Here is a 20110-nt window from a genome sequence, read left to right as displayed (position 1 = left end):
TTTGACAATTTTGAGGGCCTTCCTCTGACACCGCCTGGTATAGAGGTCCTGGATGGCAGGGAGCTTTGCCCCTGTGATGTACTGGGCCGTACGCACTACCTCTGTAGTGCCTTGCGGTCAGAGGCCAAGCAGTTGCCATACCAGGCGGTGATGCAACCAGTCAGGATGCTCTCGATGGTGCAGCTGTAGAATTTTTTGAGGATCTGAGGACCCATGCCAAATCTTTTTAGTCTCCTGAGGGGGAATAGGCTTTGTCGTGCCCTCTTCACGACTGTCTTGGTGTGTTTGGACCATGATAGTTCGTTGGTGATGTGGACACCAAGGAATTGAAGCTCTCAACCTGTTCCACTACAGCCCCGTCGATGAGAATGGGGGCGTGCTCAGTCCTCTTTTTTTTCCTGTAGTCCACAATCATCTCCTTTGTCTTGGTCACGTTGAGGGAGAGGTTGTTGTCCTGGCACCACACGGCCAGATCTCTGACCTCCTCCCTATAGGCTGTCTCATCGTTGTCGGTGATCAGGCCTACCACTGTTGTGTCGTCGGCAAACTTAATGATGGTGTCATTAAGTTTGTGGGAGCAATTGTGGGAGCAATTATTTGGAAATGGAAGACATACAAGACCATTGATAAACTCCCTCGATCTGGGGCTCCACGCATGATCTCAACCCGTGGGGTCAAAATGATCACAAGAACGGTGAGCAAAAATCCCAGAACCACACGGGGGGACCTAGTGAATGACCTGCAGAGGGCTGGGACCAAAGTAACAAAGCCTACCATCAGTAACACACTACGCCGCCAGGGACTCAAATCCTGCAGTGCCAGACGTGTCCCCCTGCTTAAGCCAGTACATGTCCAGGCCCGTCTGAAGTTTGCTAGAGTGCATTTGGATGATCCAGAAGAGGATTGGGAGAATGTCATATGGTCAGATGAAACCAAAATAGAACTTTTTTGGTAAAAACTCAACTCGTCGTGTTTGGAGGACAAAGAATGCTGAGTTGCATCCAAAGAACACCATACCTACTGTGAAGCATGGGGGTGGAAACATCATGCTTTGGGGCTGTTTTTCTGCAAAGGGACCAGGACGACTGATCCGTGTAAAGGAAAGAATGAATGGGGCCATGTATCTTGAGATTTTGAGTGAAAACCTCCTTCCATCAGCAAGGGCATTGAAGATGAAACTTGGCTGGGTCTTTCAGCATGACAATGATCCCAAACACACCGCCCGGGCAATGAAGGAGTGGCTTCGTAAGAAGAATTTCAAGGTCCTGGAGTGGCCTAGCCAGTCTCCAGATCTCAACCCCATAGAAAATCTTTGGAGGGAGTTGAAAGTCCGTGTTGCCCAGCGACAGCCCCAAAACATCACTGCTCTAGAGGAGATCTGCATGGAGGAATGGGCCAAAATACCAGCAACAGTGTGTGAAAACCTTGTGAAGACTTACAGAAAACGTTTGACCTGTGTCATTGCCAACAAAGCGTATATAACAAAGTATTGAGAAACTTTTGTTATTGACCAAATACTTATTTTCCACCATAATTTGCAAATAAATTCATAAAAAATCCTACAATGTGATTTTCTGGAATTTCTTTTCTCATTTTGTCTGTCATAGTTGACGTGTACCTATGATGAAAATTACAGGCCTCTCTCATCTTTTTAAGTGGGAGAACTTGCACAATTGGTGGCTGACTAAATACTTTTTTCCCCCACTCTATGTGTTATATATCGATAACAGTCACTTATTAAATCATTACCTCATCAGTCTCATTCTGAACGTCGCATAATCCTTGAACCTGCAAGAACCCTAACCTTATTGATGAATCAGTAATACACAAATTGGCTTAATTATTTATTTACTAACTATCTAAATAATATCACAGAATACAAACACACACACGGTATAGGTTACTGATTACTAATGCAATACAATGAAAACAGGTCCCCTGTAGCACAGTTAGTAGAGCATGGCGCTTGCAACGCCAGGGTTGTGGGTTCGTTTCCCACGGGGGGCCAGTATGAAAATGTATGCACTCACTAACTGTAAGTCGCTCTGGATAAGAGCATCTGCTAAATGACTAAAATGTAAATGTAGTGGACTGGACTAACAATATCATGACTGCTTGGTTAGGGGAGGGAGGTCAATAGAAAGAGAGTGAAAGGGAGAGACAGATATTCAATTTATCACATTTGGAAACCACCGCTCATTCGGATAAGAAATGCAATGCATATTTACGCGTAGCTGTCTTTGATCGTTATCTCTCTGTTGAACCACTTTCTCAAAAAGGGTTTGAGTGTCCTATCCCACTTCGGTGAGACTAGGCTTGTCTTCGAATGGAGTGTTCGTTAGACTAGATACTTCAGATGTACCAACGGTTGTCTAGACTACTTTACATGTACAGCTGCAGACTGATATGATAAGGTCTAGAGCGTGGTTTTCTTCTCGTGTAGAGATTGAAAGTTTCAGAGTTTCTCCATTTCAAACGTATGGACTACCGTCTCACGTTTTCTGGTCTGTAGAGGTTCAACCATTTTAAGCCGTGTAGCCACAGCTCCACACTTCCTGGTCTTAGATTCAAAGTTCTAACCATTCTAAACGTGCAGTCGCCACTCTCACGTTTTCTGGTCTAAAGGTTTTATTTTTTAAATTTTATTTAACCTTTATTTAACTAGGCAAGACAGTTAAGAACAAATTCTTATTTACAACGACGGCATACAACGGCCAAACCCGGACGACGCTGGGCCAATTGTGCGCCGCCCTATGGGACGGTTGAGTTGTTTTTCAAGGCTTTTTATGCCCTCTGGGTAAAAGGGGCGTTCCATCGTGATGACACGATCTCTGTGTCACTCGGGGCGTGGCTAGTCACTTTTCATAGTTTATATAAAAAAAAAAAAAAAATGTCATTTAGCAGACGCTCTTATCCAGAGCGACTTACAGGAGCAGTTAGGGTTAAGTGCCTTGCTCAAGGGCACATCGACAGATTTTCACCTAGTCGGCTCTGGGATTAGAACCAGCGACCTTTCGGTTACTGGTACAACGCTCTTAACCACTAAGCTACCTGCTAAAAACTATTATCTCATTAGAAGACTAAAATCACATTCCTATCTTCACCAAAATACTCTCATACTTAATCATATATTTTATACAACACTTAGATGTAAACTTGATAGATGGAATATGTACACTTTCCGAGTTACAGTTATTTCTTGATACATTTACATTTTTACATTTTTGTAATTTAGCAGATGCTCTTATCCAGAGCGACTTACAGTTAGTGAGTGCATACATTTTTATACTGGCCCCCCGTGAGAAACAAACCCACAACCCTGGCGTTGCAAGCGCCATGCTCTACCAACTGAGCTACAGGGGACCATCCTTAATGACAAAATAATAAACAATATGACATGATTATTCTTTAGATCCCCACTGACCATTCCAAACATTTGGTGGTCAGGAATAATGTTCCAATGTCCAATCTTTTGACGTTAGAGTTTTTAGGCGGCAAGAGTCTCTCTGTAACAAAGAGATTTCTTTCTTCCCATACTAGAGACCAAAAGGAGTCATTTTCTGCAAACTATTTATGACCGGCTGTTAAGTCATAAAACCGGCCCAACTCCCCCTGCTCCTCTCCTGTGGGAGAGAGGGGGGTCAGGCTATCTGTCAGCCATTTGTCAAGCTGATCTGGCACCTTTGATCCTCACCAAGGAGAGAGTCATGACATCATCATTCTAATGACATTCTTGAATAATATAGGACTAGAATTCGATGCAGAAGGCTTTCACTTCTCTTCACGAAGATGGAATGGTTATGGGTCTGAATAAATAACTGCTATAGCCTATCACCATCGCACATTCGCTCTTCTTTCAAACTACTGTTGAGTTCTGTTTGCTGCTGTATTTAACATTCAGCAAACAAGAGCTTGCGTCCCTCTTCGAATAGTCTATTGGTATAAGAAATGCAAAAAAAAAAAAAGATGTCCAGCAAGCTATTCTGGTCTAGCTTTTCCTGCATGGTACTCCAAGAGCTGAGGAGCATTTTTTAAGGAAAGAGGCCAGCGGAGCACAGGTGTGTGCGTATAGCGCAAGAGACAGAGGCTGTAAGTTAGAAGCTTACTATGCATGACCCATCATTAATTAGCTCAATATAAGGCTAATACTGCATATAATGCATTACCTGAAAGAGGTAGGCTAGGAAATCTATACAAAGGGCTGTCAATCTAGAACAGGATTATCTATTTTGGATGCAATTTGAATGGAGTTGATGGAGAGAGAGAAAGACTGCGAGAGAGGGTGCTCATGCTTTCACTGATTTAAAGCATCGATATTCGAGTGATAAGCTGTTTTAAAACTCTGCAGCTGAAATAAAAACAAATAATAATCTTTACAATAAAAAAATAAGGTGGCCCCTGAAAGCCAGATGGAGATGGGTACATTAGATGCACATTCGGTCTTTATATTACTGTAGCATAGACTATGCTGCAGCAAATGTAGGCCTACCTGTCACAAGAAAAAAAGTTATCATGAGGAGATGATAGATCTACATTCATCGTGAACTGCTCTCCATACTGAGATGGGCTGTCTGTCCCCACCCTGAGCGTTGATGATTCATCATGCAGAGGCCATAGAGAAGCCAGATTTAGACATCACATATAACTTAACAGTTCCATTTCACACCATGCTGTTCATTTAAAGAATGTATTATAATTTACTGGTTTCTCGCTGTTATTTATCCCGGGAAAGGGAGTGGTTTTGTGCGGTAAATCTTGTAACTGGGTTCCCGCCATTCAACCCTAATTCTAACTTCCCCCTAATGATTATGAACCCCCATTGTGACGATTAAATATGAATTTATCTTACCTTGATTAATGTTACCCTCTTGAAGTTTTCCCGGTCACCCACTGAAGCTGCGGATTACCTTCACAAATGAGAAAGCAGACACCCTCTCCGGACCTTTACCCGGGTTAGCCCGGGAGAAGATGGGCTAGTTTTGGCAAAATCTTTCTTTCCAAGGCTGTCTCAGATTTAAGGGGTCAGACAGGGGACTGTTAGATAGAAATTGAATTAGGTGATTGTGCTTGAGGGAGCTTCTCGCTCTGTTCAATAAACTCCCACACACTCTTGTTCTCTTCTCTCTCTTTTTCGGCCTTCCCCTCTCTCTCTCTCTCTCTCTCTCTCTCTCTCTCTCTCTCTCTCTCTCTCTCTCTCTCTCTCTCTCTCTCTCTCTCTCTCTCTCTCTCTCAATTCAATTTAAATTTAAATTTAAGGGCTTTATTGGCATGGAAACGTGTGTTAACATTGCCAAAGCAAGTGAAGTAGATAGTAAACAAAAGTGAAATAAACAATAAATATTAACAGTAAACATTACACTCAGAAGTTTCAAAAGAATAAAGACATTTCAAATGTCATAGTATGTGTATATATACAGTGTTGTAACAATGTGCAAATAGTTAAAGTACAAATGGGAAAATAAATAAACATAAATATGGGTTGTATTTACAGTGGTGTTTGTTCTTCACTGGTTGCCCTTTTCTTGTGGCAACAGGTCACAAATATTGCAGCTGTGATGGCACACTGTGGTTTTTCACCCAGTAGATAAGGGAGTTTATCAAAATTGGGTTTGTTTTCGAAATCTTTGTGGATCGCTGTAATCTGAGGGAAATATGTGTCTCTAATATGGTCATACATTTGGCAGGAGGTTAGGAAGTGCAGCTCAGTTTCCACCTCATTTTGTGGGCAGTGTGCACATAGCCTGTCTTCTCTTGAGAGCCAGGTCTGCCTACGGCGGCCTTTCTCAATAGCAAGGCTATGCTCACTGAGTCTGTACATAGTCAAAGCTTTCCTTAAGTTTGGGTCAGTCACAGTGGTCAGGTATTCTGCCACTGTGTACTCTCTGTTTAGGGCCAAATAGCATTCTAGTTTGCTCTGTTTTTTTGTTTGTTCTTTCCAATGTGTCAAGTAATTCTCTTTTTGTTTTCTCATGATTTGGTTGGGTCTAGTTGTGTTGTTGTTGTTGTTGTCCTGGGGCTGTGTGGGGTCTGTTTGTGTTTGTGAACAGAGCCCCAGGACAAGCTTACTTAGGGGACTCTTCTCCAAGTTCATCTCTCTGTAGGTGATGGCTTTGTTATGGAAGGTTTGGGAATCGCTTCCTTTTAAGTGGTTATAGAATTTAACGGCTCTTTTCTGGATTTTGATAATTAGCGGATATTGGCCTAATTCTGCTCTGCATGCATTATTTGGTGTTTTACGTTGTACACGGAGGATGTTTTTGCAGAATTCTGCATGCAGAGTCTCAATTTGGTGTTTGTCCCATTTTGTGAATTCTTGGTTGGTGAGCGGACCCCAGACCTCAGAACCATAAAGTGCAATGGGTTCTATAACTGATTCAAGTATTTTTAGCCAGATCCTAATTGGTATGTCAAATTTTATGTTCCTTTTGATGGCATAGAAGGCCCTTCTTGCCTTGTCTCTCAGATCGTTCACAGCTTTGTGGAAGTTACCTGTGGTGCTGATGTTTAGGCCGAGGTATGTATAGTTTTTTGTGTGCTCTAGGGCAACGGTGTCTAGATGGAATTTGTATTTGTGGTCCTGGCAACTGGACCTTTTTTGGAACACCATTATTTTTGTCTTACTGAGATTTACTGTCAGGGCCCAGGTCTGACAGAATCTGTGCAGAAGATCTAGGTGCTGCTGTAGGCCCTCCTTAGTTGGTGACAGAAGCACCAGATCATCAGCAAACAGAAGACATTTGAATTCAGATTCTAGTAGGGTGAGGCCGGGTGCTGCAGACTGTTCTAGTGCCCTCGCTAATTCGTTGATATATATGTTGAAGAGGGTGGGGCTTAAACTGCATCCCTGTCTCACCCCACGGCCCTGTGGAAAGAAATGTGTGTGTTTTTTGCCAATTTTAACCGCACACTTGTTGTTTGTGTACATGGATTTTATAATGTCGTATGTTTTTCCCCCAACCCCACTTTCCATCAATTTGTATAGCAGACCCTCATGCCAAATTGAGTCAAAAACTTTTTTGAAATCAACAAAGCATGAGAAGACTTTGCCTTTGTTTGTCAATTAGGGTGTGCAGGGTGAATACGTGGTCTGTCGTACGGTAATTTGGTAAAAAGCCAATTTGACATTTGCTCAGTACATTGTTTTCACTGAGGAAATGAACTAGTCTGCTGTTAATGATAATGCAGAGGATTTTCCCAAGGTTGCTGTTGACGCATATCCCACGGTAGTTATTGGGGTCAAATTTGTCTCCACTTTTGTGGATTGGGGTGATCAGTCCTTGGTTCCAAATATTGGGGAAGATGCCAGAGCTAAGGATGATGTTAAAGAGTTTAAGTATAGCTAATTGAAATGTGTGGTCTGTATATTTTATCATTTCATTGAGGATACCATCAACACCACAGGACTTTTTGGGTTGGAGGGTTTGTATTTTGTCCTGTAGTTCATTCAATGTAATTGGAGAGTCCAGTGGGTTCTGGTAGTCTTTAATAGTTGATTCTAAGATTTGCATTTGATCATGTATATTTTTTTGCTGTTTGTTCTCTGTTATAGGGCCAAAAAGATTGGAGAAGTGGTTTATCCATACATCTCCGTTTTGGATAGATAGCTCTTCGTGTTGTTGTTTGTTTAGTGTTTTCCAATTTTCCCAGAAGTGGTTAGAGTCTATGGATTCTTCAATTACATTGAGCTGATTTCTGACATGCTGTTCCTTCTTTTTCCGTAGTGTATTTCTGTATTGTTTTAGTGATTCACCATAGTGAAGGCGTAGGCTCAGGTTTTCTGGGTCTCTATGTTTTTGGTTGGATAGGTTTCTCAATTTCTTTCTTAGGTTTTTGCATTCTTCATCAAACCATTTATCACTGTTATTACTTTTCTTTGGTTTTCTGTTAGAGATTTTTAGATTTGATAGGGAAGCTGAGAGGTCAAATATACTGTTTAGGTTTTCTACTGCCAAGTTTACACCTTCACTATTACAGTGGAACGTTTTGTCCAGGAAGTTGTCTAGAATGGATTGAATTTGTTGTTTCCTAATTGTTTTTTGGTAGGTTTCAACACTACTTTCCTTCCATCTATAGCATTTCTTGATATTATTCAGTTCCTTTGGCTTTGATGCCTCATGATTGAGTATTGCTCTGTTCAAGTAGACTGTGATTTTGCTGTGGTCTGATAGGGGTGTCAGTGGGCTGACTGTGAACGCTCTGAGAGACTCTGGGTTGAGGTCAGTGATAAAGTAGTCTACAGTACTACTGCCAAGAGATGAGCTATAGGTGTACCTACCATAGGAGTCCCCTCGAAGCCTACCATTGACTATGTACATACCCAGTGTGCGACAGAGCTGCAGGAGTCGTGACCCGTTTTTGTTGGTTATGTTGTCGTAGTTGTGCCTAGGGGGGCATATGGGGGAGGGAAGGCTGTCACCTCCAGGTAGGTGTTTGTCCCCCTGTGTGCTGAGGGTGTCAGGTTCTTGTCCAGTTCTGGCATTTAGGTCGCCACAGACTAGTACATGTCCCTGGGTCTGGAAATGATTGATTTCCCCCCTCCAGGATGGAGAAACTGTCTTCATTAAAGTATGGGGATTCTAGTGGGGGGATATAGGTAGCACACAGGAGGACATTTTTCTCAGTTGAGATAATTTCCTTTTGAATTTCTAACCAAATGTAAAATGTTCCTGTTTTGATTAATTTAATAGAGTGAGTTAGGTCTGCTCTATACCAAATTAGCATACCCCCGGAGTCCCTTCCCTGTTTCACACCTGGTAGTTTGGTGGATGGGACTACCAGCTCTCTGTAACCTAGAGGGCAACCAGTGGGTCCGTCTCCTCTATACCATGTTTCTTGTAGGATGACAATGTCTGTATTTCCGATTTCTTTGGTGAAGTCCAGATTCCTGCTCTTTAGGCCAAAGGCAGATGACCTCAGGCCTTGGATATTCCAGGATGAAATAGTGAAGGCTTTGTGTTCCATAAAGTGTCTAATGCTGTTGGTTGTGTGGTTTGGCCTCAGGCCAGTAATTGTGAGCAGAGCCTGCTGAGCATCTGGTACATGCCATTGGCTTGGGCTAGTGTAAGAGTGGGTGTTGGGCCTGTTTGCCTGCTCACGACCTGGGCGTATGTGTGACTTTCATGTTGAGGCCCTCTTTGTGGGAGTGGGGGGCTTGGGGTGGGTAGGAGGGGCATAGGTCTGATCTGAGGGGGCCTAAATGGGGTGTGGGCATGGTTGACTTGGGGGGAGTTAATTGGTGGGGGGTGGGGGGTGTAGATGTGGTTGATGGTGCTGTGGTCTGGATGTAGGTCCTCTCTGCGGGGGTCCTCTATGTGTAGGTCCTGGGGGGGTCCCGCAGGTCTGGGAGAGTGTCTCGCTGGTCTGGGCGGGGTGTCTGTTGATCTGTTGCTCCTGTGTGAGGTGTTGGGTCTGCGGTTGAGGGCGATATCCTTTAGGGTCCGGGCGAAGGTGGGCACTGCTGCCTTGTATAGGTGGACCTGGTCATAAAGGCTGTTCACGTCCAGGGTGGAGTGGTGGGCCAGGTAGACATTTGGTTTTGATGCACAGTCACGGGAAATACTTGCGTTTACCCGCTGTATGGTAGCAGGGTGGAAGTATTTTCGTGGTAACAGGGTTGAGATAACCACTTGTGCGTTGGGGAAAGTAGAAGAAGCTTTTTCTATCACTCCCTTGAGTGATGTGGCCACCCTTTCCTGCTGTGTTCTCAGGTCATTTGTGCCTGTGTGTATTATTATGTGGCTGGGTGATCCTAGTCGGTCCTCAGACAGAAGGTCTAGGGCGCGCTGGGTTTTTGGACACCAGAGTTTAGACACTGTGTATTTTGGGAAAAGTTTATTTTCTTGTATGTATTTCCCGTTTGAGTCCATAAGGAGTACAATCTGTGGCTTGTGTATGTCCTCAGTGGGTGTGGGGGGGTCGTCATGAGGGCTATCAGGGTGTCTGACTGGGGGGTTGCTCAGAGGGGTTGGGATCCCCTGGGCTTGGGGTTCTTCACTTGTTTGTCTGGGTGTGATGTCGAGGCTATGGTCAGGGTCTAGGGTGTACTGTTCTGCTGCGGTGTCGAGACTTTGGCCAGGATCTGAGGTGGGCTGTTCTGCTGGCTTCTCTGCGGGGGTGGCCAGCTCTCTAATGGGTTGTTCTATGTCACCCGTCATCGTTCTCACCTTCTCCTCCAGCACTCTGATCCTCTCCTCTAGTGCTCTGTTCTTCTCCTGCTCCTGCTCTTTCTCCTGTTGATGTTGTCTCACCACAGTCCAGAGTGCAGACATGTCTCTCTCTACCTGCAGCTCTCCAGGTCTAGTTAAGGGGGTGTTGTTGTGCTGGACTGTTGTCTGGGTCTGTGCTGACTGGAGTGTGTTCACCTGCTGTTCCAGCTCCACCTGCCTTACCTCCAGCTGGGTGAATTTATCCTTCATTTCAATGAGGGAGTAGTACTCTGTGCTGGGAAGTTGACTTTCTGCTTGGGGTTGCTCTGTGGGGTTATTTAATGAAGAGGTCTGGTCTGACCCGCTCGGGGTAGGGGTATCTTTCTCAAGGGAGAGCTTCTCCTGCTGAGCTATTTCTTTGATTATGTGAAAGTCCAGCTGGAACTGTTTGGTGTTGCCTTGAACCAAAACGGTTCCAGATTTATAGAGATTAATATTAGACGACTCAGAGTCCTCGTTGTCCAGTATCCTGAGTTTCCACCCATCGCTAACACCCCCCCTCTTAACAGAGGGGTAGTGTGCTAGTATAGCACTGTGCCATGCCAGGGGATGGTCTGTGTGGAAGATAAGGTTGCTTATGTTCCCATTTTTATACAAATCAGCAAAAAGTGTCTCGTGCTTCCCCAAAAGAAGTTTCAATTTGTACTCTTTTCGTGTCTTGTCGTTTTTTTACATTCAGAGGGTACTGTATTTTAATGACCTCTGAACAGTGTGGGGGGGTGCTTCTAAGGCCTCTCCATTTAGTTGGGGTAGACTGTACGACTCTCCTGCCATTGTTGGGCTCAAGGGCTTTGACACCTCTCACTTCACACGTCAGTGCTAATTGAAATTGTATCTCTTTGTAGCAAGCTTAAGCTTGGTAGCCTTAGCATTCAGTCCTTATAAAATAAAATATATCATTGTAATGTATTTTTCTTCTTGGTTTTTGAAATTGAAAAATAGCTTCATACTAAACATTACTCACTCAGTTCCAGGTTGGATGGTGTTTTCAGGTTTCTGTTTGTTTCCCAGAGCATTTGCTGTATAGCTTGAGAATAGTAATCCTTGGTAGTAGAAAGCTTTCCAGGTAATTCCGTCCAAAATCAGGTTGTAGGTTTGGAGTTTTGGTTTGGAATGAAGGTTATGTTGTGGAGGGTAGCATCCTGTATATGTCCCTGCCAAAAAATCCTACTTTATCTAACTCTAAATCTATATTTTTTGTTAAAAATGCAGGAGCAATGTCTTTGAGCTCTCTCCTACTCTCTCTCTCTCTCTCTCTCTCTCTCTCTCTCTCTCTCTCTCTCTCTCTCTCTCTCTCTCTCTCTCTCTCTCTCTCTCTCTCTCTCTCTCTCTCTCTCTCTTTCTCTCTCTCTCTCTCTCTCTCTCTCTCTCTCTCTCTCTCTCTCTCTCTCTCTCTCTCTCTCTCTCTCTCTCTCTCTCTCTCTCTCTCTCTCTCTCTCTCTCTCTCTCTCTCTCTCTCTCTCTCTCTCGCTCTCTCTCTCTCTCTCTCTCTCTCTCTCTCTCTCTCTCTCTCTCTCTCTCTCTCTTTATCTCTCTCACCTCAGAGAGTTCCCTACTGTGGGAGCATTGTCATGGAATCTACATCCTGGCGATTGTTTTTGCCCTTGATGTTCGTTATTATGTCTAGCAACGCTAAGGCAGTTATCTCTCATCCAACAAGAGGCTCTTGTTTACTGTCTAATTTGATTCCTTTATGACAGATTAAACAAAAGCGGGACTAGTTCAAAGAGTCAGGCCGAGAAACAATTTTGTCTTTGTTGCTTTTCATATACTTGTAGATAATTTTTTCTAAATCTATCGTTTTAACAAAATGTTTGTGCTGTTGTGCAGGGATAGGGTTGGTATTTGTGCCGTAGGTGGTTACCATCAGTATGCTTTCTGACTTGTTGTTTATGTGAGTGGAGAGGATATGATGGAAAACGTCTGCATCTTAAACAGAACTTAACATATTTGTCGCCTTTGAAGGAAAGATTACAGTGAGAGTTTGTCCACAGTCCCTACACAATTTTCCACAGCCCCAAACAAAGAAAAGTAAGCAAATGTTTTCTGTATTCATACTGTATTTTTTTTTTTTTTAAACGTTCTAATATCAAAGTGGCTATATGCCTTTGCGTAACAACTTCCCACATTAAAGCCTGACGGTTGAGGAGTTATTGTAAATGTTCTGTAATGTTCTGAACAATGCTTGTCCAAAAATACTCTATAGACCTACTCACTAGTGTAACAAGTTCCATTCTGCCCACAAACCTCATACAAAATAATGAATGGTGAGGTCAGTGCAGAGCTTATGTCTATCACTTAAAATACATGGAATTGTAGCTAAGAGTATGTCTTTATGTTTCATCTCTTAGAGAGTGTGAGAGCGAGTGAGAGCAGTGGTGGAAAAAGCAACCAAATTGTCATACTTGAGTAAAAGTAAATATACCATCATAGAAAATGGCTCAAGTAAAAGTGAAAGTCACCAAGGAAAATACTACTAGAGTAAAAGTCTAAAAATATTTGGTTTTAAATATACTTAAGTATCAAAAGTGAATGTAATTGAGTGACGCAGTGGTCTAAGGCACTGCATCGCAGTGCTAGCTGTGCCACTAGAGATCCTGGTTCGTAGCCGGCCGTGACCGGGAGACCCATGGGGCGGCGCACAATTGGCCCAGCGTCGTCCAGGGTAGGGGAGGGAATGGCCGGCAGGGATGTAGCTCAGTTGGTAGAGCATGGCGTTTGCAACGCCAGGGTTGTGGGTTCGATTCCCACGGGGGGCCAGTATGAAAAATATAATGTATGCACTCACTAACTGTAAGTCACTCTGGATAAGAGCGTCTGCTAAATGACTAAAATGTAATTGCTCAAATATACTTAAGTAACAAAAGTACAAGTATAAATTATTTCAAATTCCTTATATTAAGCAAACCAGACAGGAACATTTTATTTTCTTTCCTTTAATGTACGGATAGCCAGGGGCACGCTCCAACACTCAGACATCCTTTACATTTAGCCAGGGGCACGCTCCAACACTCAGACATCCTTTACATTTAGCCAGGGGCACACTCCAACACTCAGACATCCTTTACATTTAGCCAGGGGCACACTCCAACACTCAGACATCCTTTACATTTAGCCAGGGGCACACTCCAACACCCAGACATCATTTACAAACAAAGCATGTGTGTTTAGTGAGTCCGCCAGATCAGAGGCAGTAGGGATGACCAGGGATGTTCTCTTGATAAGTGCGTGAATTAGACAATTTTCCTGTCTGCTAAGCATTCAAAATGTAACAAGTAATTTTGGGTGTCAGGGAAAATGTATGGAGTAAAAAGTACATTCCTTTATTTAGGCATGTAGTGAAGTAAAAGTAAAAATTGTCAACAGTATAAATAGTAAAGTAAAGTACAAATAACCCTGACTTAAGTAGTACTTTAGCATAGCATTCTAGTTTGCTCTGTTTTTTTGTTAATTATTTCCAGTGTGTCTTGTAATTCTCTTTTTGTTTTCTCATGATTTAGTTGGGTCAAAAATGTGTTATATTGTTTTAGTCATATCCAGAGCAACTTACAGGAGCAATTAGGGTTAAGTGCCTTGCTCAAGGGCACATCGACAGATTTTTCACCTAGTCGACTCTGGGATTAGAACCAGCAACCTTTCGATTACTGGCACAACGCTCTTACCCACTAAGCTACCTGCCGCCCTTGTTGGTGTTGTCCTGGGGCTCTGTGGAGTCTCTCTCTCTGTGTGAGTGGATGCCCCTGCTCTCTCTCTCTCTCTCTCTCTCTCTCTCTCTCTCTCTCTCTCTCTCTCTCTCTCTCTCTCTCTCTCTCTCTCTCTCTCTCTCTCTCTCTCTCTCTCTCTCTCTCTCTTTCTCTCTTTCTCTCTTTCTCTCTCTCTGTGTGAGTGGATGCCCCTGCTCTCTCTCGCTCTCTCTCTCTCTCTGTGTGTGAGTGGATACCCCTGCTCTCTCTCGCTCTCTCTCTCTGTGTGAGTAGATGCCCCTGCTCTCTCTCTCTCTCTCTCTCTCTCTCTCTCTCTCTCTCTCTCTCTCTCTCTCTCTCTCTCTCTCTCTCTCTCTCTCTCTCTCTCTCTCTCTCTCTGTGAGTGGATGCCCCTGCTCTCTCTCTCTCTGTGTGAGTGGATGTCCCTGCTCTCTCTCTCTCTCTCTCTCTCTCTCTCTCTCTCTTACACTCTCTCTCTCAGTGTGAGTGGATGCCCCTGCTCTCTCTCTCTCTCTCTCTCTCTCTCTCTCTCTCTCTCTCTCTCTCTCTCTGTCTCTCTCTCTCTCTCTCTCTCTCTCTCTCTCTCTCTCTCTCTCTCTCTCTCTCTCTCTCTCTGTCTCTCTCTCTCTCTCTCTCTGTCTCTCTCTCTCTCTCTCTCTCTCTCTCTCTCTCTCTCTCTCTCTCTCTCTGTGAGTGGATGCCCCTGCTCTCTCTCTCTGTGTGAGTGGATGCCCCTGCTCTCTCTCTCTCTCTCTGTGTGTGTGTGTGTGGATGGATGGATGCCCCTGATCTCTGTGTGTGTGTTTGTGTGTGTATGGATGCCTCTGCTGTCTGTGTGTGTACTCTGTCTATTTGGGAGGAGTGACAGAAGGATGGTGTCTCTTCCAGTTTGTACATGAGGCACAAAACTGCTCAAGAGATTCTGCATTGAGGAAATGTCCCTGGCCTTCCAATTTCTCATTACGATTTCACTGACTTACCCAAGTGAAATTAACCCAGGACTGTACGCGTCTTTTGACAAGCGTATAATGAGAAAAGTGAACTTTGGATTTTAGGAGGATTGCCTGAAGTGTTCCTTTTTATCCCAACCACTCCTCCTGTTATTTTACACAGTCACTTCATTTAATAACTGCAGCTGATTTGGTAAACCACTCTTAGAAGTTCACCACGTTTCCCTCGATTTGCTACTCCACTCATCGGTCTGTGGCACACTGATTTAATGTGAAAACGTCATTGATCAACCGGCGGTTCAATGCTGGCCGCACTGAAATAGAATGAAGTATGAATTGTCATTGCAGGGCTATCTTGAGGTGAAACTATGGTTGGGAGGGGGATGGTGGCTTGTATACACTGTATAGTCATCCTTCCGTCTTGATTTCCTTGCTCTCCGGCAGCTCATTCACACCATCAGCGTGGTGGATAGGGACGAGCCGCAGTCGGGCCAACGCTTCTCCTTCACCCTGGCACCGGAGGCCACTAACAACCGCCACTTCAGCCTGTGGGATGTCAAAGGTAAGGGGTCAAAAGTCATAAATCAAAGGTCTTACAGCTGTTACAGAGCCACTCTGTAGGGAATTTTGAAGGATAATGCTGTACATCCTGGTGCCATGCCTCAGACGGTCTTTGAGCCTTTCAGTGTAGCATAACAGGTCATTAACATACTGTGAAACATAAAATCACTGTGTAGCTAGACTAACACGCGTCAAATGGGAATTTGGTATATGGACACACTGGTTAGCTTAATGTGCCACTGCATTAGAAGACACCACATAAGGACATCCACACAGAGTGGTGACTTTGACGGCGTCTTTTTCATTTTTTTGCGAAACACTGACCCACGTAGCCAAGAGGGATTATATGTTCACAAGCAAATCCCTCTTTGGAGATGTGTACCTAAGTGAATGTGACACGTGGCTAAATCAAGATTGATCTGACACAGTGAAAATGTCAAGGGGAGCAAGCCAGGGAAATGTCAGAGGAGGCTGCGGCGTGGCGTGATGTAGCCCCAGTCACATGCCTGGGCAGGGGGACCTGAGTACGGGGAAACATGGGTCCACTCACCCCTCCACACACGCACGCACATTCTCATATACGCAGAGATCCAGGCAAGCACACACATACACATGCATAGACACAGGCTATTTGAACCAATCACACACACACACACACACACACACACACAAACACACTTGGTGCTGAAAAGGATGCATGCTCTAACACAGAGACACAGTGACTCAGACCTTTTGCATCCTCCCATATCTCTTGTTTTCCACTGTACTTCTGTTTTCATGGACACGTTTGTCAACCTGTCAGATTGGATCTGTCACTTTCTCTTTTCACCATCACGGCTTCACGTTGCATTCTGTCTTCGAGCTTTGATACATGAGGACAAACAGGCACTCTTTTATTTCATCCTCCACATAACTTTTTAGTCATTGTTCGTGGAAGTCTCTAAAGCTAATCTTGGCCGTTAAAGAAGCGAAGGTCTGGAGTTAAAAGAGACACTGTCAGGAGGCAAAAGAGACACGTCTTGCTTTAACTGACTGTATTTTCCCCGCAAGTGTGTATTGTTTTGTCTTAGCTTATCAGTTTTTGTTAATTTACTCACCCCGGCCGTCCTACAATCTAAACTAGATGCCCTCAATCTCACACAAATTATCAAGGAACCTACCAGGTACAACCCTAAATCCGTAAACATGGGCACCCTCATAGATATCATCCTGACTAATTTACCTTCTAAATACACCTCCGCTGTCTTCAACCAGGATCTCAGCGATCACTGCCTCATTGCCTGCATCCGTAATGGGTCCGCGGTCTAACGACCACCCCTCATCACTGTCAAAATCTCCCTAAAACACTTCAGCGAGCAGGCCTTTCTAATTGACCTGGCCCGGGTATCCTGGATGGATATTGACCTCATTCCGTCAGTAGAGGAATCCTGGATGTTCTTCAAAAGTGCTTTCCTCTCCATCTTAAATAAGCATGCCCCATTCAAAAAATTCAGAACTAAGAACAGATATAGCCCCTGGTTCACCCCATACTTGACTGCCCTTGATGAGCACAATAACATCCTGTGGCATACTGCATTAGCATCGAACAGCCCCCGCGATATGCAACTTTTCAGGGAAGTCAGGAACCAATATACAAAATCAGTTAGGAAAGCAAAGGCTAGCTTTTTCAAACAGAAATTTGCATCCTGTAGCACTAACTCCAAAACGTTTTGGGACTCTGTAAAGTCCATGGAGAATAAGAGCACCTCCTCCCAGCTACCCACTGCACTGAGGCTAGGAAACACTGTCACCACGGATAAATCTACGATAATTGAGAATTTCAATAAGCATCTTGCTATGGCTGGCCATGCTTTCCACCTGGCTACCCCTACCCCGGCCACCAGCTCTGCACCCTCCACTGCAACTTGCCCATGCCCCCCCGCTTCTCCTTCACCCAAATTCAGATAGCTGATGTCCTGAAAGAGCTGCTAAATCTGGACCCCTACACATCAGCTGGGCTAGAAAATCTGGACCCTTTCTTTCTAAATTGTCACAACCCCTATTATTAGCCTGTTCAACCTCTTCAAAGGGGGTGACACTCTATATCCAAACTGTTACAGACCTATATCCATCCTGCCCTGCCTTTCGAAAGTATTTGAAAGCCAAGTTAACAAACAGATCACCGACCATTTCGAAACCCACCATACCTTCTCCGCTATGCAATTTGGTTTCCGAGCTGATCATGGGTGCACCTCAGGCACGCTCAAGGTCCTAAACGATATAATAACCGCGATCGATAAAAGACAGTACTGTGCAGCCGTCTTCATCGACCTGGCCAAGGCTTTTGACTCTGTCAATCACCGCATTCTTATTGGCAGACTAAATAGCCTTGGTTTCTCAAATGACTGCCTCGCCTGGTTCACCAACTACTTATCAGATAGAGTTCAATGTGTCAAATCGGAGGGCCTGTTGTCTGGACCTCTGGCAGTCTCTATGGGGGTGCCACAGGGTTCAATTCTCGGGCCGACTCTATTCTCTGTGTATATCAATGATGTCGCTCTTGTTGCTGGTGACTCTCAGATCCACCTCTAAGCAGATGACACCATTTTGTATACATCTGGCCCTTCACTGGACACTGTGTTAACAAACCTCCAAACGAGCTTCAATACCATACAACACTCCTTCCGTGGCCTCCAACTGCTCTTAATCACTAGTAAAACTAAATGCATGCTCTTCAATCGAATGCTGCTTGCACCTGCCGGGTGCTCGGCGGGTCTGACTTAGAATATGTGGACAACTACAAATACCTAGGTATCTGGTATCCTTCCATACTCACATTAAGCATCTCCAATCCAAAGTTAAATCTAGAATCGGCTTCCTATTTCACAACAAAGCCTCCTTCACTCATGCTGCTAAACAGATAACAGCTGACTATCCTACCGATCCTTGACTTCGGCGATGTCATTTACAAAATAGCTTCCAACACTCTACTCAGCAAATTGGATGTAGTCTATCACAGTGCCATCCGTTTTGTCACCAAAGCCCCATATACTACCCACCATTGTGACAGGCTGGCCTTCACTACATATTCGTCGCCAAACCCACTGGATCCAGGTCATCTATAAATCACTTCTAGGCAAATCCCCGCCTTATCTTAGATCATTGGTCACCATAGCAACACCCACCCGTAGTATGCTTTCCAGCAGGTATATCTCACTGGTCATCCCCAAAGCCAACACCTCCTTTGGCCGCCATTCCTTCCAGTTCTCTGCTGCAAATGACTGGAACGAACTGCAAAAATCTCTGAAGCTGGAGACACTTATCTCCCTCACTAACTTTAAGCATCAGTTGTCAGAGCAGCTTACCGATCACTGCACCTGTACACAGCCCATCTGTAATTAGCCCACCCAACTACCTTATCCCCATATTGTTATTTACATTGTTATTTATTTTGCTCATTTGCACCCCAGTATCTCTATTTGCACATCATCTTCTGCACATCTATCACTCCTGTGTTAATACTAAATTGTAATTATTTTGCACTATGGCCTATTTATTGCCTTGCCTCCATAACTTTCTACATTTGCACACACTGTATATAGATTTTCTATTTTGTTATTGACTGTACGTTTTGTTTATTCCATATGTAACTCTGTGTTGTTGTTGTTTTTATCGCACTGCTTTGCTTTATCTTGGCCAGGTCGCAGTTGTAAATGAGAACTTGTTCTCAACTGGCTTACCTGGTTAAATAAAGGTGAAATATTTTTTTAAATAAAAAACTCAATTGATTACTGTAAATGAACATGACATTCAATAAAAAACTGTTCTGTAAATCTTTCACTCCATTTAAACACACATAATTAGCTTATACATTCCCCTGTCGCCTCATAAAATATATATTAAAATACAGACTGTTTAGACAGCACTTGTCAATGCACCTATTAGTGCAATGAAATTCTGCTTTATTTTAGATGAGTTTAAGGTGGTATCCGCACGTTATTAATGGATGCTCTCTGGCACCATCTCAAAGAATTCAACACCATTGGTAACTACTTGGTACTAAATGGTACAAAACAATGCTTGTGTCAATCTCAAAGAAGCTAAAGTGTAATTCATATGCAAGTATTAGTTCATTACCATTTTAACAAGTCATTTCAAAGTAACTACCTGCCATATGGTTATCATATATTTTCTGAAAGAAACAATTCAATGATGATGGAGCCTAAGATTACTAGCCTAAGATTACTGCATCCCTGTTCGGTCCACACTGTCTCTTTTTCAGATAGAACGGTGTACTCATGAAATAGGATGCTGAATAGAGGTCAGAGGGACAATGTCAAAGACATTATGCTCAGTAAAGCTACCATGATAGGAAGAATGTATTGTCTGCCTCCTGACAGTGCTGTAGCTGCATCCATGACAGTGATGTCTGCCTCCTGACAGTGCTGTAGCTACATCCATGACAGTGATGTCTGCCTCCTGACAGTGCTGAGCTGCATCCATGACGGTGATGTCTGCCTCCTGACAGTGCTGAGCTGCATCCATGACAGTGATGTCTGCCTCCTGACAGTGCTGTAGCTACATCCATGACAGTGATGTCTGCCTTCTGACAGTGCTGAGCTGCATCCATGACGGTGATGTCTGCCTCCTGACAGTGCTGAGCTGCATCCATGACAGTGATGTCTGCCTCCTGACAGTGCTGTAGCTACAT

The 20110-nt window shown here is 43.9% G+C and overlaps 1 protein-coding gene across 4 annotated transcripts in view; it reads left to right on the top strand.

Moving 5' to 3' along the window:
• The window catches only part of LOC121577978 (cadherin-22-like), a 258752-nt gene that overhangs the window by 216225 nt on the left and 22417 nt on the right, over positions 1–20110 (top strand). For all 4 annotated transcript variants that reach the window (XM_041892000.2, XM_041891999.2, XM_041892002.2 and 1 more), the window contains one exon: positions 15304–15421. In XM_041892000.2, coding sequence (XP_041747934.1) covers positions 15304–15421 — 118 coding nt within the window. The remainder of the gene's footprint in view (positions 1–15303; positions 15422–20110) is intronic.

Source organism: Coregonus clupeaformis, chromosome 12, assembly GCF_020615455.1.
Source record: "Coregonus clupeaformis isolate EN_2021a chromosome 12, ASM2061545v1, whole genome shotgun sequence".
NCBI classification, from domain to species: domain Eukaryota; kingdom Metazoa; phylum Chordata; class Actinopteri; order Salmoniformes; family Salmonidae; genus Coregonus; species Coregonus clupeaformis.
This window is presented reverse-complemented; position numbering and strand designations above follow the sequence as displayed.